The sequence below is a fragment of the Cryptomeria japonica genome, chromosome 9, assembly GCF_030272615.1.
Source record: "Cryptomeria japonica chromosome 9, Sugi_1.0, whole genome shotgun sequence".
In the NCBI taxonomy this organism is placed as follows: Eukaryota; Viridiplantae; Streptophyta; class Pinopsida; order Cupressales; family Cupressaceae; genus Cryptomeria; species Cryptomeria japonica.
In genome coordinates this window covers 318,299,668-318,324,828 of record NC_081413.1, presented here as the reverse complement: position 1 = coordinate 318,324,828, position 25,161 = coordinate 318,299,668, and the positions used below count along the sequence as shown (strand labels likewise).

Sequence of the window (25,161 nt, the reverse complement as noted above, 5' to 3'; positions counted from 1 at the left end):
GATCTGCAAGTCACGAAAATAACCCGCAACCCGATTTCATTCACAGCGAAAACCAACTGGTAAAAGCACACCAATACTAGGCCAATATCGGGAATGATGTCTCACCAGGATCAAATCAAGGTGGTTTGAACTACTATGGTGCTCCTGCATCAATGATGGAGTCCGGTATGCCACCATGGGCATCACATATACAAGGTATAATACACAAAATAGGAGGATTCAACAATGGCTAGAACAATTCATACTACATACTAGATGGTATTCAAAGGGAAGGACTATGGCCTTTGCGAGCTGATGTGGGAGCAGTTTATGGGGAACTAGGCAAAAATCAAAAGTGACAAGTATCTTTTCTAGTATGACACACTAACCATTTATTTAATGTTCTAGTTTCTTCAAGAATTGCTAAATTTTAGAGGTATACCATGGTAAAATGACTAGATAGTGGCCCAACAAATTAGTTATCACATCCAACAATTTCTCGATTCCTCGACCTACAAATTAGCATAATGGGGTTTATTCAAGACCTTTCAAGAGAAAATATAGAAGAGAGAAAGGGTCCCCTATGAGTTAGCCACATTATATAAAAAACACTTTCACATTCATGGTTGATAAGGATTTCACCTACATGGATGTTGTGGACCGTTGCACGATATGGGTACCATAGTTTCCCTTTGAGGTTTCCAAACAAGATATAAATGCCTACACCACCACTCTCCTAAGCAACCCGAAGGATCCATATGCAGATAGTTTCAATACACACCAAGAGATAATGGATACGAAAGTAAAAAAGGAGGTACAAGAGAAAGCATATAAGAATAAGGACAAGTTATTTGAGTAATTGGGGATTCCAAAGGGTGGATATCCAAAATATTTTTCACAATCCAAACTCAGGCTAGCTAGACTACAACCCACTAGAGCACAACTACCACCACCACCACAAAGACATCTTCCACCACAACTTCCACCACAACCACTATTGCAAGGAGGCCAGGAAGGTTGCACATAGCCTCACCAATGAAATTAGAAGGTGCAACCTCTTTTGGACAACCATCATAGACACCAAGGAAGGGAAAAACACCACAAAAGTCTTGAGGCCCCAAACCAAAGAAAATGGGTAAAGATCACCATCACAAACCACCACAGAGACACAATAAGAGGTGGAAATTCTCAATGTAAATGAAGAAGAAAAAGAAGAATTAGAGACACCACTGCAAAAGAGATCAAAGAAGGGGAAAACTATGGAGAAACTTGTCACAACAATAGAAGAAATATTGGATCCAACAGAGGATCCAATCAATATAATGGTGACTTTCGATGCCATTGTGAGCCATGAGATACTATTGTAACTAATCTTGATGTATAGGGATATGGATAAAGTGAATAAGGATCAATCAATCTAATGCCTAGTCAAATTTGTGAACTACCTCAATAAATTATTGGATAAGGCAATAAAAGACTTTTTGAAAGACATCAAAGTAGCCATTAAAATCAAAAGGGCCAAGGAATCAAAGACACAGGAAGAAATCAGAGATGAGGCCATTGTAGAGGTCAATTCAAACATAATTGAGGATAAAAATAAGCAGTTAGCATGAGATTAAGCACAAGAGCTTCACACCAAGCAAAGGGTTGATAAATTAATGGAGGGGACTCCACAAAATAAAGCCAAGATTTGGGAAGAGGCTCTTAAGGTGACCAAATAGCTCTACGAAGACATGTTGAGAGTCGAAGAAGAGGGGAAGGTTGAAGGTCCACTATTGTAAGAAGAAAATTTGACCAAAAATTCCAGATGAAAACATTGATGATGAGGTTAGTGACAACATAGGGATGCAAGTAGAAGACATTGTTGGAGCTAAAACACAATATTATAAAGAAGAGGCAGAGAATAAAATAGAGGACAAGTTTGTAGAGAAAGGAGAAGGAGATGTGGAGGACAAAGAAAGGGAAGAGAAGGCAACGAAGAAAGAAGGAAAGGGTAAGGAGGAATGTCGTGACAATACAAATGAATCATCCATGGACAAGGAGCAAGTAAATGCAATAAGAAACTTTTTGGTACTAAAGAAACAATTACAATTATTTTTGCAACTATTGCAATTACCGATGGTAGGCTAGCAAGTGGACATGTCAAGCATATGTCCCCTCTAGAAGATTCAATTGGGGGACTTCTTTCATGCTACCACCAGAGAAGAGATCCTTAATAAGCACGTGTAGAACATTGAACAAGTTGAGGACATGATCACTACACTACAAGATTCCATACCACATATCCAAAGAGATATATCATTGCCATTGTCGTATCAACTCAAGTTTTTGGTTGATAACTTACAAGGGGATATACCCTCCAAGAAACAAAATATAAGGAAATAAGAACAAGAAGAAATAATTAAGTAGAAAATAGAGGAATGTACATGAATAAGTTGTTAGGAATCCCACAAATACTGAGAGGGGGGGTGAATAAGTATTTAACCAGTGAGTAGAATTTCTTGAATTAAAACATGCAGAACATATTATAATAGTGTACCGGTATGCAAGAAATAATGCAATAAATAGAATTAAGAACATCCAAATGAAAAGCACACCATAACACAAGGTTTTAACGAGGAGACCCGGTGTGGGAAAAACCTCGGTGGGATTTGTGACCCACAATAATCACTCACTGGCCAATAAGAGAATATTACTTACAATAGGGGCTTGCACATGCAACACATGCAGGAAGGCCAACTGCCTAGAGCTCATTGCTCAATGGGAAGTCTCACTGACTTACAATGAGGATTATACAAATCCAATATCTTGTATTGCTTTACAATAGCATCTATAATGCCTGATCCAGTATCAGTTGCTGCTCTGCTTCTTACATAAACCCTTGGCCTATATTTCGCATAATAGGTCTGCCTAATCATTTTCCTTAATGCTCTCTCACTCATTTCCAAATGTCTACAATGATCTCTTTTATATATAAGAGTTAGTTTACAATTTGCCAAGTCGGCTTACAAAGTTTTTACAATAATAAACAAAATATAATATAACAAAATCCTGTCAGCTTTTGTGCCGGTATACTTCTTTTCTTTGTGTCGGTGCTGGTGTCCTGAGTGCCGGTGTAAAGTGTGATCTGCTGATGTCGGTATAATGCCTTTGCCGGTGCCATTGGATTGCAAGGTTGCCATCAATGGCAAAACCTTCAATCACATACAATGTCTCATTGGAGTGTGCATATGCCAACATAAGTATGCCACCGCAAAAGCCTAGTTGGATACAAAAATAAAGAATTTGATTGATAGTGTTAGTGAGGCTGAACTAATGTATCAATTTTTCTTACAGTGACCAAACACAACAAATAAATTGAAGGATCAAATACTATAGTTAGAAAATAAGATCATGCAAAAAACTCAAACATATGATGCACTAATGGATATGGATGGGACAATAAGGACACGAATGGAAATAATCAATGGACAACTACAACAAGCACACATTTATTAAAGAGAGAAATTGAAGAGCCAAATCAAATAGCTTTGTGAGGCACTTGTAGACACCTAAATTTGTTCACACTTAATTACCTTATTCCATTCTATCCAACTAAATTAATATTTATTATTTATTTAATTAAACCTTCACCTTTAAACCTCACCCTTAATTATATAAATTTACATTTATTTAATTAAAATTAACCCTCCACTTTTATCCCTCACCTTTAATTAAATAAATTTACATTTATTTAATTATGCCTAACCTTATCCTACAAACTCTCCTGCTAAATCAATTAATTAATACATAATTAATTGATTATTCCTCATTACCATTTTCCCTATTATATAATTCCACATCACCCTCAATCCTTGTCCAAATCCTAGCCCTTGAATCTATTTACATGGATGAAGATCTAAACTTGCCATCATGTGACAAGCGTCCCTACTCTTCTCTTGCTCACACATGTGTGAGCATGAAAGGTCACCTCATAGCCACCCTACCTCTTACACATGTCACTTTCAAAGTCAACCTATATATTACACATTCCATAGATATGTCACTTTCAAAAGCCACCATATCTCTTACACATGTCATAGACATGGCTCATTCATGTTATTCCCAATGTGTGCTTACACATGTGTGAGCACACTTGGTTCTTACACCACCATCCTCCTTGTGACACTTATCACAAGGATAAGCCTTCAATCCAACTCATCTCTTCTCCTTCAATCTTAGATCTCCATCAACTTTTGATCTCAATAGTCCATTTACATTTCAAAATCTATAAATTGGTGCCTCCTCCCTCATATCCATAACATAATCTTGAGCTAAACTTATGCTGCCATTTTCATTCCAAAACACTTCATTTGTTGTGCAATTTGGAGAATAATTCACATTCTAAAGCATTAAAGAGAAAATCAAGTGTAGCTCTATCTATGGAGTAATTAAGCTATAAGTTTTAGTTTTATATTGGATTTGGATGTTTAACTATTGTTTAGACTTAGCTTTTATTTTCCTTCAACACCGAATGCTCATCTTTCACACCTCCAAGGGATTTTGGGTGCCACAAAAGGAATACAACAACAACTCTAGGTCCCCACTACATTATTAGAAGCAAAGATAACTCTTATCTAGATAGAAGGCCAAGTAATTATGCTACAATAGGACATGGCCTTGGACTAGGAGAATACTTTGAAGTAGCTTAAGGTGGCTTATCCAAGACTCCTACCTTGAGTTTCATGTCTTGAGGACAAGACTTCACTTTTAAAGGGGGGATGATGTTGGCAGGGAAAATGACCAACAACAAAACTGACTAAGGTGTTGGAGTTGAGAAAATACAACACCATAGGAGCCCAAATGATCTTTGCAAGCTGAAAAACCTGTTACAAGGAGAAGCAAGGAAGCAAATCACAGAAGAAAGAAATACATAGAAAATATGCTAAAAAAGAGAGAGCTCAATATTCACAAAATGTGTAATATAATAATCCTCCTTCTTACAAAGAAAAGAAAGAACTCAACCTTTAATAGGTCAAGAAACCCTAAAAGGGAAAACCTAGGTTTGCACATAATAATTAATAAAAGAATTAATTATTATGCACCTACAGTTAGCTTAAGTGTAAAAGAGATAAAGGGAACTTAAATAATTAAACAAATATTGTTTAATTAATTAATTAAATACCTGAATACTATAACACCCCCCCTTAAGCTAGACTTAGGGAGAAGCTAAAACCTAGAACAACTACTGAAAGCAAGAAAGATGGGTCCCGACAACAAGGTCTGATCAGGTACCCAAATATAATGAAATCTCTATGAACTAGAGAAATAGAGAAAACCACATGGGAAAAAAACTCTACTCCAAAAAGAGATGGAAAAGAACACCATTGAAGCATGAAGAACCTGCAAACACTATTGAAGAATAATTGTTGATCCGAAGAACATCCATTGAAATAGAACATGACTAGGTAGAGAAGACTATTATTTGTATGAGTGCCCTCAAATGACACTACTCAAATCAGAAGGCAAACAAGGCAAACAACTAAAATCGAAGATACAGATGGCATGAAAACACCAAAGCCTGAAAAGATGATCAATCAAACCATGGAAGCATTAGAACCAACATGACAAACCTCCCCATAATGTTGAAGAGGGAGAGGGACAGGAACACTGGAAAGAACAACCAAGAAGAACTGCAGGACGAAGAACCAGGAACATCAAAGGTGCTGAGAAAAGTACATGGTGTCATGGAAGGGACACTCACTTGACACACAACATGAGACAAATGTTGTGGAAGGAACACTCACTTGACAAAGGTGGATGGCAAACAAGGCAAACATCAACCCCCTCATGGCACTTTATAAGTAGTGCATGTACAATAAGGCACAAGATGTGCAAGATCCCAAGTAAACAATGCATGATGGCACTTTATCTCAGTGCGTTTGCATAAATACAATGCTACAATGATAAGAATACTAGAAAGAGAAAGGAGAACCAAAATAGAGACATCCTAGCTAGAGAAGAGATCCCGAGACCTGAGACAACCAAGATATCTGCTAGAGTGCTGAAAAGAAAAAATTTGAATAAAATATGCATGGAGTAGAATCTGGAAATAAAAATCATATGGCTGAAAATTAAACAACACACACTTTCCAAAAATATAAACTTTTCAAAAAATGGAGGTCAGATGCTCATTCTACGGCTCCCAGAGTGCAAAAAAGAGACCTCACTTTGACTAGAAAAAAATACAATCAAATAGAAAAATGGGAAAAAAATACCAACATCATGAGTCCGGCTCGGAACCAGCTTTTCGATGCCTATTCGTTTTTGAAAAAATGACTTCGTATGCCCAAGATATGACCAAAAAACCAAACCCCCCTTCAAAACAAGAGGAAGGGGTAGTCTGGTGGCTAAGGCGGGCGGAGGTGGCCAGTGGGTGGCGCTCTTGTGGTGGCCGGGTGGAGCTCTGGTGGTGGTTGAGTGGAGGTCAGGTGGTGGAGCCAGGGAGGCTGACAAGCTGGGTGACAGTTTCCGGTGGCGGCGGCGGGGGGAGCCAGGCACTGCAGGCAGCGGTGGGGCTAGAGGATGATGTTGCAAGCGGCGACAGGGCCAGAGGGCACTGTAGGCGGTGGGGCTGAGCAGAAGCCGACAAGTGGAGGAGGCCGCAGGGGTGGCGGTGGCCACAAAGAGGTCCCAGCCGGGGCCGGGGGCCGAAGGTTAATGCCGACGGGAGTTGGAGGGCCGACGAGAGCCGGAAGTCAAGGCCGACAGGGGGGCCGGATTGATAGGTCCAGTCACTGTACGATGACCAGAATGTTAGTGCCGGTACCCTACGAAACAAACCCTGAAACAAACTTTTTGCCAAAAAAAAAATATTTTTTTTCAAAACCCTTGTGCTCTTTATGATTTTTTTTTGAGATTTTTTGTTTTTTTTTCTCAAAAAATCAAATTTCGGCCTACATGCCGTAAAAAGGCATTTTTTTTTTGAATTTTTTCTCAAACTACGTGCCAGGGTCGTACGACCTGGATCTGGAGAAAAAATACTATGAGAGGCTTAGGAACCAAAACAGGTCAAATTTTATATGACCATAGGGGTTTTCGGGCCTTCTGAGCACGATGGGGAGGTCCGTTTAGGCCCAAAGTGACCAGAAGAAAAAACTATCCTTAGGTGCATAAAACAAACTTTCTGAAACCCCAGATCTGCTTCCAATGCAAAAATTCTCAAAACAAGAACAAATAGTTGCAGATCTGAAGCTCTGATACCATGTTGGAGTTGAGAATACAAATAGACCTCTAGTTTACTATAGGAGATAGACCCCATCTTTGGAATCATATATATTTGTATTATAAAATTGATATCCAAGATATATATGATAGAGATCAAATGATATAGAGAATAGAAGAGATACATGTTGTGAATTGTAAAGCAGAGGCTAAGACCTACATTTTGGAGATTGAAGATATAATATAATGATGATGTTTCTAGTGTTATAATGCTTTGATATAATATGATGATGATGAACCAGAGGAAAATTGAGAGGGGGGTGAATCAATTTTCCACAAGTTAAACAATTATTGCAAATTATAAACCTTCTACCGAAGCACAATGAAAACAACACAGTGAAAGACAAAGCATGAAAGTGCAAAACACACAACACCAATATTTTTGACATGGAAAACCTGGTTAAGGGAAAAACCACGGTGTGAAACCCTACCCATAGTCAGATAATACTTCTGCAATAGTATGCAAAATATTACAATGGGGATTGCACTTGCAATCAGGCCAACCACCTAGAGTACATTGCTCAACACAAAAGGGAAGTCTCATTGACTTACATAAACATCAGACTACAATCTGGAGGAAATAAACTGTGGAAATAACATCTCCTAATGCTTGATTACAATTCTGGTTAAACACAGATGTCTGCCTTGCAATACCAAATTCTCCTCAAACCTTTGCTGAATGATATAACCTTGTTCACACATAAACCACTCTTTGATAATGCAGAAATAACCATACCATCATACCCAAATTGCATGAATATATCACCTATATATACAGATCATCAACCTTGATAAACAAGGTCGGCTAAACCCTAAACCCATAACTTATAATTACATAAATTACATCACACAATACCACCGGACCAATATTATGATTTACATTACATAGCATGGCCCTAATTCAAATTCCAAAACAATTATAACCACCATAAATTCTGCTAAGACCAAATGCAACATGTTGCACCAACTGGTAGAAACCCTCAGTGTCAATAACACAAAATAACCAACTGGAACCAAATAGGATCACCAAATCATCACGCCAGCCAATGCGAAGCCACAAAATAGTTAGGACATGATCAAGAACACCTTCAACCCGTTATGAACCATTTCTAGAAGCCAGACCAAAAGAAATTAACCATTTCATCAAATATCACCAATCGGTACCAAGAATATCAATCGGCAAACCAAAACATAAACGATAGCTTCTGGAGCACCAAATCATGAACCAACTGAATATGACAAGCATATAAACATCCCGAATAACCATCCAAAACTGAATCTAACAATCTGATCATACTGGATTAGAATCTCTGATAAACCTCAACCAAAACCATGTCAAACTGGAACATGTCAACAACTAATCGAGATAGGTCAATAACCAACCAGACCAGTGTTGACATCAATGACAACACATAATCAATTCCTGCATAATTCCAACAACTAGTCCATTTATGTGTGTTATGATTGTTTCTGTTGGAGTTATCTTTTATTAGCTAATAATTATTTATTTAATTATTAGTCTATTATACTCTATGCTTAAGCTAAACTTAGGAATCTTATAATTCTTTAGGGCTATCACCTTTAGGGTTTCAAGTATCCTTTTTATAAGGATTCTCTCTTTGTATTTTCATAACAATTGTAATTATTGAATCGCATTTCTTGTTGCATAATCAATATGACTCCTCTTTTCTGGATCTCTGAATTTTGGCCTCCATAGCTTTCTTGCTTCTCTCCTTCTGTGACAGGTTTGCATGCATGTGATCTTTGGGAGCTGTAGAGTTGATTTTTCCTCAACTCCAATATGGTAGCAAAGCTCCAGATATGCATGCCCTTGTTCTCTTCATGAGAGATGTTGGGCCTTGTTCTTCATATCTGTGTATTTGGGGGTTTGTGCAGCTGGTTTTTTCTATTTATGAGGGTAGCTGATTTTTTGGTACATTTTGGTGCCAAAAGGACCTCATAGATGGATTCAAAAGGCTGATTCCATGAATTTTGATATATAATTTGCCTATTTTCAGTGATAAGGGCATCTAGGACATGATTTTTTATGGGCACATTTTTCGAGCCACGAAAATCCGTATGACTGTACCTGCAAATGCATCAGAAATTTTTTGTCCAAAAAAAAAAAGTTTTTTACCCTTTTTATGCCCTAAAAGATGGGTTTTTTCTTCTTCTTTTGGTCATAACTTGGTCATATGGAGACGCTTTTTCAAAAACCTTATATCGTCGGAAATCTCTTACTGAGATCTATCCAGATCTGGAGGTTTGAATTTTTTATTTTGTTTTTTTGGTGGTGTTTTTTATTGTCAAAGCCAAAGATTCATTTTTGCACTCCAGGAGACATAACTTGAGCATCCAAACTCCATTTTTTGAAAGCTTTATATCGTTGGAAATCTTATTCTATGTTCTTTCCATTCATATGAGTTTTATTTCTAGATTCTTCTCTAGTTATATTTTATTCAGCTTTTTGCTTTTCAGCACTCTGGTGAATATCTTGGATGTTTCAAGTCTCGGGATCTCTTTCTTTGAGTAGGATGTCTCATCTTTAGCTTTTCTTTCCGTTTCCAGTCTTTTGTCTCTTCTTATCATTGTAGCATTTTATTTATGCAAACACACTGAGATAAAGTGCCACCATGCATTGTATACTTGGGATCTTGCACATCTTGTGTCTTATTGTACATGCACTACTTATAAAGTGCCATGGGGGGGTTGATGTTTGCCTTTTGTTTTCCATCTACCTTTGTCAAGTGAATGTTCCTTCCATGCCATTAACCTCAGGATGTGTGTCAAGTGAGTGTTCCTTCCACGACACTTTATACTTTCTCTGCACCTTCAATATTCCTGGTTCTTCATCATGCAACTCTTGTTGGCTGTTCTTTTCAGTGTACCTATCCCTCTCCCTTTTCAGCATTATGGGGAGATTTGTCTTGTTGTTCTAATGCTTCCTTGGTTCGATTGATCAACTCTTCAGGCTTTGGTGTTTCATGCCATCTGTATCTTTGAGTTCAGTTGTTTGCCTTTGTTTGCCATCTGATTCGAGTAGTGTCATTTGAGGGCACTCATGTAGATTATAGTATTCTCTACCTAGTCATTTTCTATTTCAGTGGAGGTTCTTCAGATCAACAGTTACTCTTTGACAGTGTTTGCAACTATTTCATGCTTTAGTGGTGTTCTTCATTCTCTTCTTTTTATTCCTATCTTCTGGAACACTCTTGTTTGGAGGCTTCTTAGTCCTTCACTTGAGCTTTCATCTCTTCTTGGAGAGGAGTTTTGTTCCCACAAGTTTTTCTCCTTTTTCTCCACTTTACAGAGATTTTATTGTACTTGGGTACCTCATTAGGCCTAGTTGCCGAGACCCATTGTTGCTTTCTTGCATTTTTTACATGCTTTTTTAGTCTTTAGTTTTTTTTTAGCTACTCCCTAAGTTCATCTTAAGGGGGGGTGTTGGAGTTTTCTTTTATTAGCTAATAATTATTTATTTAATTATTAATCTATCATACTCTATGCTTAAGCTAAACTTAGGAATCTTATAATTCTTTAGGGTTTTCACCTTTAGGGTTTTGAGTATCCTTTTATAAAGATTATCTCTTTGTATTTTCATAATAATTGTAATTATTGAATTGCATTTCTTGTTTCACAATCAATATGACTCCTCTTTTCTGGATCTCTGAATTCTAGCCTCCATAGCTTTCTTGCTTCTCTCCTTCTGTGATAGGTTTGCATGCAGGTGATCTTTGAGAGCTGTAGAGTTGATTTTTCCTCAACTCCAATAGTTTCTTTATGGATGTTGATAAGTGAATGGTTTATTGTCTTTAGTTGCTTTCACATTTGATAACTTCCATTACTGTGTCCTCTAGGGTATAAAGACTACAATAATATATATTGGGGTACAAATCTTTGGATTGTAGTTTCCCCATTCCTCTTGCTAACACTAAAATTCTATCAACTAATCATAGTGTATATTAAATTAGAAAGTAGGTTCATAAACTTGAGATGGAATCAGTACTATGTGTGCACTATGAGATGCCTTGGTTGTATTGTAGTCTAAGAACTAAATAACATAACTTTTACCAGAAGAAAATATAGTCCTACTATATTGTGAAATTATAGTCATGAATTAAAGACTAATCACAACTAAAAGCAATTATCAACTACAATTGAAGAGTAAATTAAAAGTCACTATTAAACTATCCCTATGATTCAATTTAACCAGTTGTTGTAAGAATTAGAAAACATGAAACTATATAAACTAAGTTATAAAAATATTAAAAAATAAATTACTAAGTAGCACCTTACCTAAAGGGGGCCTTGACCTAGCTAGGTGTACTCACTACACTAATAGTAGAATGAAGACACTATGCCAAGAATTCTCTCATATACTTCTTCACGAAGATAATCAAATAGACAAATTGTATATTATTATAAATGAAGAATCATTACAAAAAATGTCAACCTTTGGATCATCTTCTACATTGTATTTATAGACTTCACTCTAGCAAACTGATTTTCACCTGTCACTCATTCTTCTTTTTTTGGTCGGTAATATAGTTTTTTCTTTATTAATATATGAAAGTATGCGATTACAATTCAAAAGGGGCCTATCATATGCCCAGAGTATAACATGTAAACTATAAATTGAATTGCCTATCCCTATACATTACAACAATACTGCAAACAAGGCTAAAATTTAAACCCCTATGAGGGCTTGGGTCATACAAATAAACATGGGTCCCCATCCAAAGCTACAAAAACCGGCAAAAACTGGTTCACTTCATTGAAAACTGGAAATTGCAAAAAATAGTTCACTTCATAAAGAGTTCAAACTGGCAAAAACCGGTTCACTTCGTAGACACAAAAACTTGCAGGTGGATTAAAATTGGTTCACTTCATAGACACAAAAAACTTGCAGGTGGGATTCCTCCTATGCAAGCCGTAGTAGAAAAAAGCCTTCCCTGCTCAACATTCAAGCCTAGGTTGGTAATTGTCTTGCACTTCATTGTTTCCTCAGGATGAAACTCAAAAACCATGGCCTTCACCTCTCCTGCACATCTTGATAAATTCAGATCGCTCCCATTAAATAATTCCACTCCACCCTTATATGACTTAGATAGAGTCTCTAGTTCACTATATTCGGCCAGCGGACAAATGACACGAACCCCAACTCTTCCACTATGATTTGAATCTCGAAGCACTCACTAAAATTAAAGCCATATCTCGAGTGCATCCATTCAAGAACAAAATCCATCCTAGTTATTAGTTCTTGTTCAAAAAGAGAGTTCATGACCCAACAGATATCCTCCTCGACAATCTCCAATTCCAGGCCCTAGGCCAAAATCATGGCAGCTATATCAACATTGCATTTCCACCGTGTGTGGCTTGCTGGAAGAAAAAGCTCAACGTCCCCTTCACCTCTTTTATAACTTCCTCTAAAGGGCATTTGAGCAGTAGTCTCAGTCTTCTATTTTCCATCGGTTCGTAAAGAGCTTTATGTTGCTTCTTTGTTTGGAAGGTGAATGTAGCCTCCATCCTGTCGCCAAACAACACCTGCACAAAAAAGAGCACATACAACAGCTAACAGAAGAAATATGAAATGCAATAAGTTTGGCTTCTTTAAAAAGGAAGCCGACTCGTGCGAGTAGTTAATCACATTGTTTCCATGACCTTTGATAGTTATTACTTGAAGCTATGAATATCACGTCATCACTCGCTCACATAGATGGAAACATTATAAACTGGAGCTTGTTGTAAGGAAGCACATGTAACAGTTCACATCACTGCCTTCATTGCTATCATTCACATGCACAAAAATAAAAGAGTCGAAGAGTAACACACTTGAGCTGCCAATCATTACAAAGCAAGAGTTAATGACCATCTAAGTTGTGATTCACACACATCATATATGTACTTCGGTAGATAGAAATAATCATATGTTGTCTGAGCGCATGATATGACCCTGTCATGTCATCATTTAGAGTTCGAGATTTATCCCATTTTATTCTAAATCCAACTTGCCGTCAAAGACTTCAAAAATGGAATCCTCAATCTGATTAAAGGACAATACCCATTTAGACAATTTATCTGCATCTGTGTTGCCCTCCCATTTGATGTGGCTAACCATGACTTCTTCAAAATGACTCAAATCCTCTAAAATTAGTGAGATAAAATTTTGTAGGTGCCATGCTTTTATTTGGCCATTTTTTATGGCCTGGATTATGATCAACGAGTCCCCTTCCAGATATAGTTTTTTAATCCCCATTTTCCTAGCACGTCTAATTGCTAGCCACGCTGCATAAACTTCCGCCTCATTGTTGGTGCCCTCTTTGATACATTGTGCTCCCAATTTTATAATGCTGCCACTGTGAGCTCGAAAAACCACTCCCACCCAATATAGACCCCCTCCACGCTGAGCTGCTCTATCAAAATTGGCTTTGATCCACCCCGACTGAGGTGGAGTCCATACTGTGGGTGAGTTATATTTCTTACTTATCTGCCTAGAATGTCGGACCCCATGCCTTATTTTGATGTTAGGCCATGCTTTTTGTATTTTCATCTCCTCTATTGTGAAAGGGTTTTTCGTTGAATCTATCTGAGAAGCTGTAGCCCCTAAAGTTTCCTCCACCGTCTGATCAATTCTGCTACATATCCTTCTATCATCCTCAGCCTTGTCTTGGAAAACCCTACAATTTCTTTCCTTCCATATTTCCTATCTCACAAGTGATGGGCATATGTTCCATATGCTTGAGAAATTTGATTTCTTGTTTTGTCTTGGCCAACTATCAAACACACCTTTGAGAAAATTTGGCAATGGGCTTTGCCATTGCAATTTACCTTTCACCAAGTACCAACATTTTTGTGCTATCTTGTATTGTAGCAGGAGGTGGTCAAGATCCTCTTCAGCTTCCCCACACATAAAGCACTTGGTCGGTCCTGCCAATCCAAGCCTTTTCCTCCTCTCACCAGTTAGAATTCTCCCTTTTAGGGCCAACCATGCAAACACCCTTGCTTTGGGTAGACAATGCTTATGACAAATTAAGTCATTAGCTGTCTTGAAGTCCCTTATCATGCCTTCCAAAAGCCTATAACCTAATTTAATTGAGTAGTTCCCATCTTTTGAACCACACCAAATTACTTTGTCCTGGCCCTTTGTGAGGTAAATATTTCTCTGGTCCAAGACTTTTTTTAACAACATTTGTTGTTGATCTGATAGCCCTATGTCTGAAAGGTCTTTCCAGCACCAAACTTCTCCTAGGTGGCTTTGTTTGCACACCAAATAGTCATTGACCTTGTCACCCCAAATCCTACATAAAAGAGATTTTGCTTCAAAAAAATCGGCCATGTGTTTTATGATAGGGTATGCCACCCAAGAATCATCCCAAAATTTAGCTGACTTTCCGTTACCAATATGCCATGAAATATGTTCTGTGAGTACTTTCCTGCCGCTCACTATGAAGTTCCAAATTGCAGATCCCATGGGTGGGTTTTTGATTGTGAAAATTATGTGATTATCCATTGTGTCCAGGTATTTAGCCCTCATTACCTTTACCCATAATTGATTTGGTTTATTATAAATGCTCCAAGAAATTTTAGCTCCTAGAGCTTCATTCATAATTTGCCATTCCTAAGCCTAGTACCACCCTTCACTTTCAAATTGCAAACTTTTTCCCAAGCCAATAGAGGGATCTTATCTTGTTCATTAGCTCCATTCCAAAAGAATTTTCTCATTTTCTGTTTGATCACATTGCTGATTTTGCTAGGAATTTTTAGACATGTCATTGAGAAGATGGGGATGACTGAGACAATTGTTTTTAACATCAGAATCCTTCCTGCCAAAGTCAGCCATTTACTTTTCCATCCCTCCAATCTGTTGAAGCAACTTTCTACCAAATTTTTCCAAATTGCTAACTTATTAGCGCCTCCAAATAAGGGAACACCTAAAAACTTACTTGGTAAAGTTCCCAACTTCATGCCAAGAATGTTGCTAATTTCCCTCTGTTTAGGAGGTGAAGTGTTGAAGAAAAAAATCTCAGATTTGAGCCAGTTCACTTTGTGACCTGATACTTGTTCATATTTATCTATCACCTATTTTATAGTCTGAGATTCCCTCACCGAGGCCTCTCCAGCAAGGAAAGTATCATCAATGAATTGCAGATGAGTTAGAGGATCTACCCCTGCAACAATCCTTATACCCTTCCACCGGCTAGCTCTACACTCTTTCGAAATCAAACACCCCAACACTTCTACCATAATAATGAAAAGAAAAGGGGACAGTGAGTCCCCCTATCTTTAACCCTTGTTGGAAGAGAAGAAACCCTGAGGGCTCCCATTGATAAGGATTGAGAACCTAGGGGATTCAATACAACTTTCTATCTAAGCTATCCAAACTAGGTCAAAACCAAATTTTGCAAGAACTTTTAAAAGGAAATCTCTATTAACCTCATCATAGGCTTTCCTGATATCCACTTTTATCATCATATTCTCCTTTTTAGAAAGACAGATGGAATGAATTGCCTCATGTGCCAAGATAATACCTTCATAAATTGATCTACCGGGGGGGCAAAACCACTTTGTTTTGGGGAAATAAATTCTTCCATAATACATTTTAGCCTGTTGGCTATCACTTTAGAGATCACTTTATAGATTGTGTTGCACAAAGAAATGGGTTTGAAGTCATGGAAGGTAGATATGTTTTCCTTTTTTGGGATCAATGCTATGAAAGTATTGTTAAAGTCCTTAAGGATGGAACCACTTGTTCTAGACTCCTCCACTACTTCCCATAAATCATTTGCCAGAATGCCCCAGAAATGTTGAAAGAAAAGAGGTGGGAACCCATCCAGTCTCGGAGCTTTGTCAACTCCCATGTCAAAAACTGTAGCCTTTACTTCCTCCATCGACACAACCCTGAGTAACATCTTGTTATTTTGCTCCTTCACACAGGAGGGTAAGATATCCATAATAGAATGCAATTCTTGGTCTGCCCTTGCCTCCCCATTGAAAGCACTTGAGAAGAAGTTCATCACCTCGCTGCTAATGGAATCTTGATAGGTTAACAACTCCCTCACCATATTGTGTATTGAGAAAATTTTGTTATAATTCCTCCTGACCTTTGTAGAGGTGTGGAAGAATTTGGTAGTCCTGTCACCTTCCTTCAGCCATGTCTCACGAGATTTCTGTCGCCAAAAGGTTTCTTCTCTTGCTAGGACTTTAGAGTACACTTTATTAAGTCGTTTCTCTCTCAAGAAGGCCGATTCATCCATGCCTTGTAGAATAATTTGTTCATACATAGTGTTTTTAAATCTTCCTCTAGACTCAATTTCTCAATAAAGATGTTTTTGAAAGACTCTCTGTTCCACTTTTTGAGTTGTTTGTTTACAAATTGAAGTTTTTTGAAGAACATAAAAGCCTTATTACTTGGCTTTTCAGGGGGCAAATTCCACCATGTCTCCACCAAAGATCTTAAATTGTTATCCCTTTGCCACATAGCTTCAAATTTGAAAGAGCATCTATTAGGGGCTCTTTCATCCTAAATTCGGATGCCAATGGGGTAATGGTCTGAACCCATGAATGGTAAAACATCAACACTACATGTCCATGGATGAGAGGACCAGTCACCAGCTACAAAGAATTTGTCTAGTCTTTCTGCTATGTTTAAAAATCCACTTCTTCTGTTTGTCCAAATGAATTCCCCAATTTTGAAGGGGATTTCAATTAATCCTGACTCTGTGATGAAAGAGCCAAAATCTAAGTTACTCTGCCTCATCCAACCATTGCCTCCCATTTTGTCTGATGGTCAAATCAAAGCATTGAAGTCACCCGGTATAAGAAAAGGTGTTACACTGTCCTGTCTAAGACACCCTGAGATATCACTCCACATCTGTTTTTTAAAATAAGGACTAATTGGGCCATATAAATTGATTAAGAACAGTTGCAATTGAAGTTGCTTTGAGTGAATTCACACCCATTGCCACCAATGTCCCTCGTTAATAGTGTTGACATCCACTAGAGACTCATTACATAAAATGGCTAAGCCACCTGAGGCTCCTTGAGCCTCAACTAAGACACATTTCCACTTTTTAAATCTACTATAAAAGGTTTCAAAATCTTCAGACTTAATTTTGGTTTCCTGTAAGCAAACGAGATTCGGGCAAAACTGATCAAGGCATCTCTTAATCAGTCTAACCTTGTAAGGGGAATTGCAACCCCTGACATTCCACAAAAGGAACCTCATTGCTTCCGGGAAGAGACCACGTCCCTTCCCGATCTAAGTCTGAGTTTGCTTTGACTAGCAACATTACCTGCAATCTCCAATCTAACTCTATTGGATTTAGGTCATCTTTTCTTACTCTCGCTTGTCTTTACCTTAGCATTTTGAGCCAAAGTAATTTCCAGAGTTCTCCTATCCGAAACCCCTCCTATATCAAGAAGTCCCATGTCATCCTCTCCCTCTGGATTATCACATAGTTCTCCCTCGGATTTTGACAAAATCAGGTTACCTCCACTATCTTTCACCCCTTCAAAGGATGCATCTAGGTTTCGAATGGGAGAGATTTGGATATCCTTAAAGATCGTTTCCTCCACAATCTGATCAATTCTTAGAGGTGTAGAGGGGAGTTTTTTCTCTTGTAAGTGTGTCCTTTCTTGAGGCACCTCATTATGTTCTTTAGGCATATCCACCATCTGAGTCTCAGGGACTAAAGTCTCTACCTCATCTGCCATGTAAAGAACTTGAAAAAATTGTGGGGACACATTGCTTTCCTCTTCAATATGATCAACATTTTTCTTATGATTCTCTGAAGAGATTAGATCCATAGCACTTAAACCAGTGATAGGGACCCAGATGTTTCCCACTGCATCCATCACCTTACTCTGCAATTGAGGATCACTATATTGGTTTTGGATCGTTACTGAATATGATCCAACGATTTTTGTTAGTGTTACCCGATCCTTTGCAGATGCCTCTGATGCAAATAGATCGTTAATCGGTCCTTTTATAGAACACATAGATGCTATTGTGTTCAGATCCGGCTCATAACACATCCTAGAATGTTGCAAAACATCCCAATCCAATGTTTCCCATTGATGTTCCCAGTCCTTGAGTTTTGAAAGTTTGATTATATCCTCTGCCAGTTCATCTTGGACTTTAGACTTTCCTTTGTCTCCGATTTTACAGTCCCCTTTAGCATGGGCAAAAGAGTTGCAATCCAAGCATGTTGCCATCCTTTCTTCCAGGACCGCCTTCTGCACCCAAATCCCTGAACCAGTTTTGATTTCTATTGTGTTCGGTAAGTTATGCACCAGATCCCAATCAATGCATATCTGCGAGACCATACTGAAATCCGTAGGGTTATGAATTCCTCAGATTTTCTAAAAAGGCCTAGTTTTTCTCCTATTTTTTTAAGGGTTTATGTGTTCTTGTATTCCCGGGGTAATCCTGGAAATTTAATCCATATTGGCACCCTATTGATGGTTTTTGCATTTGGATTGAAATTTGGCTTCCATTTGAGAATGCTAAAGCCTTTTCCATCCATAAAGAAAGCTCCATTGTCAAGAATCCAATCCCTATCCATATTAGTAGGGCATATAACCAGGAAAAAGCCATTTTCTAATGTTTTTAGTTCTACACCCTCCCCCCAAATAGCGTCACACCATGCCCTGATTTTTGACAGAGACGACCACGAGCCCCCCCATTTCAGGAAGAGAGCATGTGCATTGAGAAAACTGATATTATCACCCCATTCAACATTTCAATGTTCATGACTCTATTATAGATAGAGTTAGGGCATAACTCTAACACTTTCACAGCTTCCCTCGAAGGCTTTTGCTTCCAAAATTTCTCTTGCAATGTCTTGAGATCCACCTTCTGACGGTTGCTTAGGGCCTCATATCCTCCGAAACTGTCATTGATCTTACGCTTGTCGTTATGCTTAAAACCACCCGTTGCCATCCTCCTTCGTTGCACATTCTCTGGACCCTTCCATGGTCAGGACTAGTCTTGGAAAACTGCACGGGTATCTCTGAAATGGCCACGATTTCCATTGCTATTCCTTGACCATTTTCCATTGAAGCCTTCATTGTATCTAAAACCCTCATGGCGTTTGAAGCCCTTTCAGGGTCGATTCACCATTTTTTCAAAAGGGTTTATGGTAACACTAGTGAGAATCGAACTGGAGTTGATGTGTAGCACCGGGATCATTCAACACCTGTCACTCATTCTTGATAATATGGGAAGAGGATTATTTAACTAGGAAACACAAAATTAAACAAAGTCCTAATAATCAAATAGCTCTTAATACTTAGAAAAGTATTGTGGTTTCAATGTAAAAGTTTGCATTTCATAGAAAATAGAGGTTTATTAGACTAGTAAAAGAGATAGTAAAATAAGCCCATAATTTGCAACCTAGTGATAATCATTGTATCACTACATTTAGAGCTATACAATATGAAAGATAACATTTTTTAATATGAGAAGATGTCTTTATGTCTCTAGACCTGAGTAAGAAATCGTACAAACTACACACGTGCATGCGCACACACACGTGCATGCGCACACACACGCACATACATATGAAAATAACAATGCAATATGTATTTGTATGCGAATGTATATATAAATACATAAAATTAAATGCATTACATCTATAGTAACCTTTATACTTTTGGATGAAAATAACAATGCAATATGTATTATTATTATTATTATTATTATTATTACTATTATTATTATTATTATTGTTGTTGTTGTTATTTATCGATGACCAAGATTGGGTGTGATCCATTGAGCTATTTAATCCATTCGACTGAAAGAAATTTGCATGTATGCACAAATTCCTAGAATGAAAAACCTCTTAGGTATGTAAATTATATCATTAAGAATCTTGTGTATTGTTTCTTATGAAAGTATTGATTAGATGAGTTACATTATGGCTTTGTGTTTATTGCTTGATTAGGGGATCACATTAGGAACCACTATACCCTTGTTCAAAACAATGTATTGTGTATCATATGTAAAGTAACCAGTAAAGCTACCTGGTCTATTTATAAATGCACTTGTATACTTAATTGATGCAGGAGCATCCCCGGTTCACAACAATCTTGCATCAACCCAAAATATTTTCCTTTATGTTTTGTTTGCAATTTCAATTTTCCTTTCCGCGTGTCCTAGTTTTTGGCTCACCGGATCCTGTGGAGTTGGACTCTACTTGAAGACTTGATCATCTTTCTTTCTTTCAAACCGCATCTCATTTGGATCACTTACCAACAAGATATCGCTACCGGTTTCCGTGACAATTTCTTGTTACCTGTTGTTCCTTTGTTACCAGTTGCCTGAGACCTATTCTAGTGATCTACCAGAACCCATTCCAAAGCTTGCGGAGCCTTGAGCATTGATCTCGATGTTTCTTGGCGTGTGGCCGACCTTCTTCGTTTCATCCTTTGGATTTTACAGAGGAATCTCTTGGCGGAGGCCGACCTTATTCTTTTGCACGTTAGGTCTTGTTCTTCGAGTTTTGATTCCTTTTGGGCTGACTAGATCTTTTGGATCGATATATATATATATATATATATATATATATATATATATATATATATATATATATATATATATATATATATATATATATATATATATATATATATATATATGTTTGTAATCATGCTTTAGAATGTAATCAATCAAAATCAAATTGGAATCAATTAGAGTATCAGATAGATAGATTGTGCCTAGAAGATAGATCTTTCGATTCAAGGCCCTGGTTGTGACCTATTCTACTAGGCCTGTGTGTCGGTATGTTGTAACCCGATTATTACCGGTTGGATGCAATAAAATTTCATGCAATAAAACTACCTGTTTTGCATTACCTCCATCATATTTGTGTGTTTCTGTTGTGTTTACTCTTGCTGACCAGTCCGGATTGATCTCCTTGAGGTCTCTCCTCACCGGTGACTGCTTCATTAATGTTTATATCTATTGTTGAACATGGTTTTATTTTTATTGTTTATGCCTATTATACACATGGGCTTGCATATTTAATAATTGTGTATATTAATTGAACATGTTTATGTATCATATACCATTATGAAATGGTTTGGTTGAGTTTGCAATTCAAACCATTGTGATAATGTTTGATTGGGCTTGCATTATAGGTTTGTGATTAGTGTGGTTGTTCCTAATAAGGGTTTTTGTTCAAGGTTCAAATAGCTAGGTACATGAAGGGTTTGAGATAATACTTGAATGAGCTTTGTCATGAAGAACATGATTCATATTTAAATAATTTTTATTAGTTTTCATAGTATTATAAAGATAGGCACTCTGAAGGGAAGTCTAATATTTTGAGTCAATGCTTTAGATGAGCATCGTTGAGCTATGCTAATTGGTGGTATAAGTTGCTTTATTAGAAGGATGATTTTGTATAAACCCCATCAATGAGTTATTGAAACCCTTAACTATGTTACCTGAACTGCTAAATAATTACAAGGCTCTTAGCTTTCAAAGTGGTCTAAAGCATCGACAGAGTCAAGTTGGTAACTCTATAATGTTGTTCAAATACTCCATTAAATGCTATGTATTGAACTCAATAGCCTATTATAGGATGAGACTGATAATTACTTTGTTTCTTAATTCCTCAAGTTATTCAAGTTCAACCATCGTTCTGCATTGAGTACTAGGATGAATCTTGTTTATTAATGGTTTATTATGAAATAAAAACTATCATAAACATAACAATATGTACTTTTTGAGGATGTGTGTGTGTGTGTGTGCGCGTGCGCATACATGTATATACATACATAATGTACACACATAAATGTGATAATGCTCTTGTCTCTATGATCACACTAGTAGACAATAGCTTCAATTATTAAATCTATAAGATGTTTTGTAAAGATTCTTGACATGTGTAGGGATGCACAAACACAATATGTGCACCCTTACCCATTTGACCTGAAGGATTATCTTATAAATTCTTATTCTAGATTTCTCTATCAGATTCATTATGCTTTTGCGCATGAGATGGTATTTATGAGTATAAAATAGTTGTGTGAAATCAATTATCAATATCTAGTTTGAGAAAGAGCAATGTGAACATCATGACCACATAAGTTTATGTGAAATATCAATTATAAAAAAATGGCCAAAATATACAAAAGCACTGGTTACATTATCACTTTATCGTGTCCAAAGCTGCAAATAAATCAAATGTATCATGCATAACAAGAAGGTATCTAGAAGTTGTATGTTGAATTATTTGCATTAGTACAAAACACCAGTTCTTAGATGGCTTGATGACATTAATGTTAGGAAGTGTTTTTCACATCTTTGCCTCCTTTAAATATTGATTATAGTTTAATCTAACATTATCTTGCATCTATTATTGCAAATTTATACTCTTACTTTTCTCTCTGTTGCAAGTGATCCCAAGTGCTTGAGTTGTTGAGTGACTCACATCTTTTAATGCAAATTTATGCTCTTACTTTTCTATCTTGTAGAAGGAAGTTTATGTTGCAAGTGATCTCATATGCTTTAGTCTTTAAGTCACTCTTAACAATTTTGAGAAACACAAGTTATAGTGTTCAACTACTAGATCCTTTCCCATAAAATTATCTTCACAAATTCAAACTCTAATAAAATAAATTTAAACATGAATGACATTATAAATTTGAAAATTCAAATATTAATATAAATTTCAACTTGCTCTCATAAAATTGGGCTCTTTCATTTGTTCAATCCAAAATTACATAACATTTATACTTAAGCGAAACATCAGTAATCCATCTGCATTTTTGGTGTTGATGAGATTCAATATACACCTAACCCCTCACCCTCTTATAAACCAGCATCTTACCTACAAGGAAGCGATTGCTGCTTAGTTGAGTAACGATAGAAAAGAGGATAGTAAAATTCTGGCTTACTTGTGAGTAGGTTGACAAGAAGGGGGGAAAAAGGCACTCTGATGAATCTCAAACAATTACTCTAACCATTTCAAACCAAACTTTCAAGCTCATAAACTTACAGACTCACCTAACCTATAAGACATTTTGACTCTGTTTAGATGAGAGCGATAATCTGGTGGGTACAGCAGAAGGGATGAAGGCAGAAGATTGAGGATTCCCGTGTTGCACCTTCTCACTCTGCTCAACATGTACTGCATTCAACACGACCTCTGATAACATGGGCAATCCCTGGCCCATATCTTCCCTCTTGTATCTAACCACAAACCCAACATCATGTCTTTCTCCTCCTCCAGATTTACCGTTCCAGCTCAAATCACCCTGTTCCAGTTCAAATCTGCTCTGTGTTTGTGATCTTTCCCGTTGGTCATAAAAATGGCTGCTCGAAGAAGTGGGTCTGCTTGTCCCGGCAGACTTCAGTGCTGGTAACTCAAACCCTGAATTCTGTGGCCAAAAACAGACAAAAGAATCAAGAATTCAGTGCACAGAGCAGAGCTCTAATTCAGGAATGTAAAAAATGAACATGTTTTCAACCTTTCTATATGTGGTTCCGTCCTGTTCGACATGCCAGCCGGCTTCGTTGCAGAGAGCTTTGAGCACTTCATTATGATCGGCATGTTTAGGAAGGCAATAGTTGCCATGGGCACGGAGACCCGCAAATATTTTAGCTGCAACAGCCCGGCGGAGCCTCTCCCGTTGTCTGTTCTTATCTCTTTCCTTTGCAGAGGGAATTCTCCACCCAGTCGTCTCATGCCCTCCCTTCGCCGATGCCCGCCTCACAATCCAGGGCCCTGCCGTCTTCTTTATGCAGCCGCGAGCAACATGTTTCAATTCCATCTCTTCTCCTTGCGTTTGCCCTCTATCTTCTGCTCTGCATTTAGCTCTTTTCTGTTTTCGAGAAGGATGCCCAGGTGCCTAATTAACAGAGCAATGGTGATAAGGATCAGCATTCACTGCAACTGCACGCCCAACACGCCAAGAATGTTTTCCTGCATGTACGGGCGATACTTCCCTTTCATGGTCCCCAAATCCCCAATGCCCATTCAATTTTTATTCGAGGGCAGAGGCAGGGATTGCATGAACAAGAGGCAGAGTGCGTGAATAGAATGTAATTGGACCCAGGGCAATGAATGCAGTTATAATTGCAGAGAACATACCGTAGTCCTTGGATTCCCAGCATTCCGAAGCTGCTTTCTGGTGTGGTTGTTCCGTTTCTATTTGCAGAAATGGCTGAACAGGGCCTGGTCAAACTGCTCATTGTAACTGCTAATTCTGAGGCTCACACCCAACACACAAGTACTTGTTTTGGGTGGCAAATACAGATTCATTTAGCTATCTTTAAAGATAGGGCATTAGTTATAAGTTAAAGGATTGAGGGGTATATTTTAATAAAAAAATTTCTTATGTTTATGTTCATTTTAAGCATATCAAATAAAGATTAGAGTTTTTTGTGGTTTTCAATTTTGAATCTTATGGAATCATACATTTATTCTATATTGCTTGTATTTATTCATCTATATATTTATGATGTGGGAGCCTTGCACTCAACAAGACTTGATCCCATTGACTTATCTTATTATTTTTGTGTTATAGTCTTTCTTAAATATGTGTTGTGATGTTTAGAGATTCCCATGCATTAATCATATGTTATGGATCTATACACTTATTAATACTCTATTCTTATTTATGTTGCATTCTTTTAAATACATGTTGTGATGTTTAGACATTCCCATGGATTAATTTTATGCTATAGATCTAAGCTTACTTTATTCTTATCAATGTTATGTTCTCTTAAATGCCTACTCTATTACATTGTGATGCTTAGACATTTTCATGAATTAATTTTATCTATCTTAATCACATTTATCTATGCCCACTTTTTCCATACACATGATTCCTTCTGTACTTTGGTCTCCTTTTTGTTTCTCCACTAGTTTGTGGTCACAAACTTGTCTCACCCAATTCAAATTTAAGTCA

The 25,161-nt window shown here is 37.4% G+C and overlaps 2 protein-coding genes across 3 annotated transcripts; both read right to left on the bottom strand.

Annotated features, from left to right (window-relative positions):
* Positions 1-12,727: 12,727 nt before the first annotated feature.
* LOC131029793 (uncharacterized) lies at positions 12,728-13,792 on the bottom strand. The gene is made up of 2 exons (XM_057960438.1): positions 13,255-13,792; positions 12,728-12,786 (listed from the first exon to the last, which is right to left on the bottom strand). Exons 1-2 carry the CDS (start codon positions 13,790-13,792, stop codon positions 12,728-12,730), a joined length of 597 nt encoding a protein of 198 aa, XP_057816421.1.
* A 9,136-nt stretch (positions 13,793-22,928) lies between these two features.
* LOC131029808 (protein BRASSINAZOLE-RESISTANT 2) lies at positions 22,929-24,594 on the bottom strand. 2 transcript variants are annotated; one of them, XM_057960459.2, is made up of 3 exons: positions 24,342-24,461; positions 23,719-24,099; positions 22,929-23,628 (listed from the first exon to the last, which is right to left on the bottom strand). In XM_057960459.2, exons 2-3 carry the CDS (start codon positions 24,019-24,021, stop codon positions 23,260-23,262), a joined length of 672 nt encoding a protein of 223 aa, XP_057816442.1. In that variant the 5' UTR covers positions 24,022-24,099; positions 24,342-24,461; the 3' UTR covers positions 22,929-23,259. The 2 variants fall into 2 exon arrangements, with proteins under 2 accessions (XP_057816442.1, XP_057816441.1); XM_057960458.2 differs by having other exon boundaries at positions 23,719-24,594.
* Between the last annotated feature and the right edge of the window lie 567 nt (positions 24,595-25,161).

Bases quoted from the DNA above. Each gene is read 5' to 3' on its own strand.
- LOC131029808 (XM_057960458.2), bottom strand. From the start codon at position 24,021: ATGGAATTGAAACATGTTGCTCGCGGCTGCATAAAGAAGACGGCAGGG. The intron at 23,629-23,718 runs GTTGAAAACATG...TTTTGGCCACAG, and splicing joins ACGGAACCACATATAGAAAG to AATTCAGGGTTTGAGTTACC.
- LOC131029793 (XM_057960438.1), bottom strand. From the start codon at position 13,792: ATGAAAATACAAAAAGCATGGCCTAACATCAAAATAAGGCATGGGGTC. The intron at 12,787-13,254 runs GCAAGTTGGATT...TTTTTTGTGCAG, and splicing joins CATTTTTGAAGTCTTTGACG to GTGTTGTTTGGCGACAGGAT.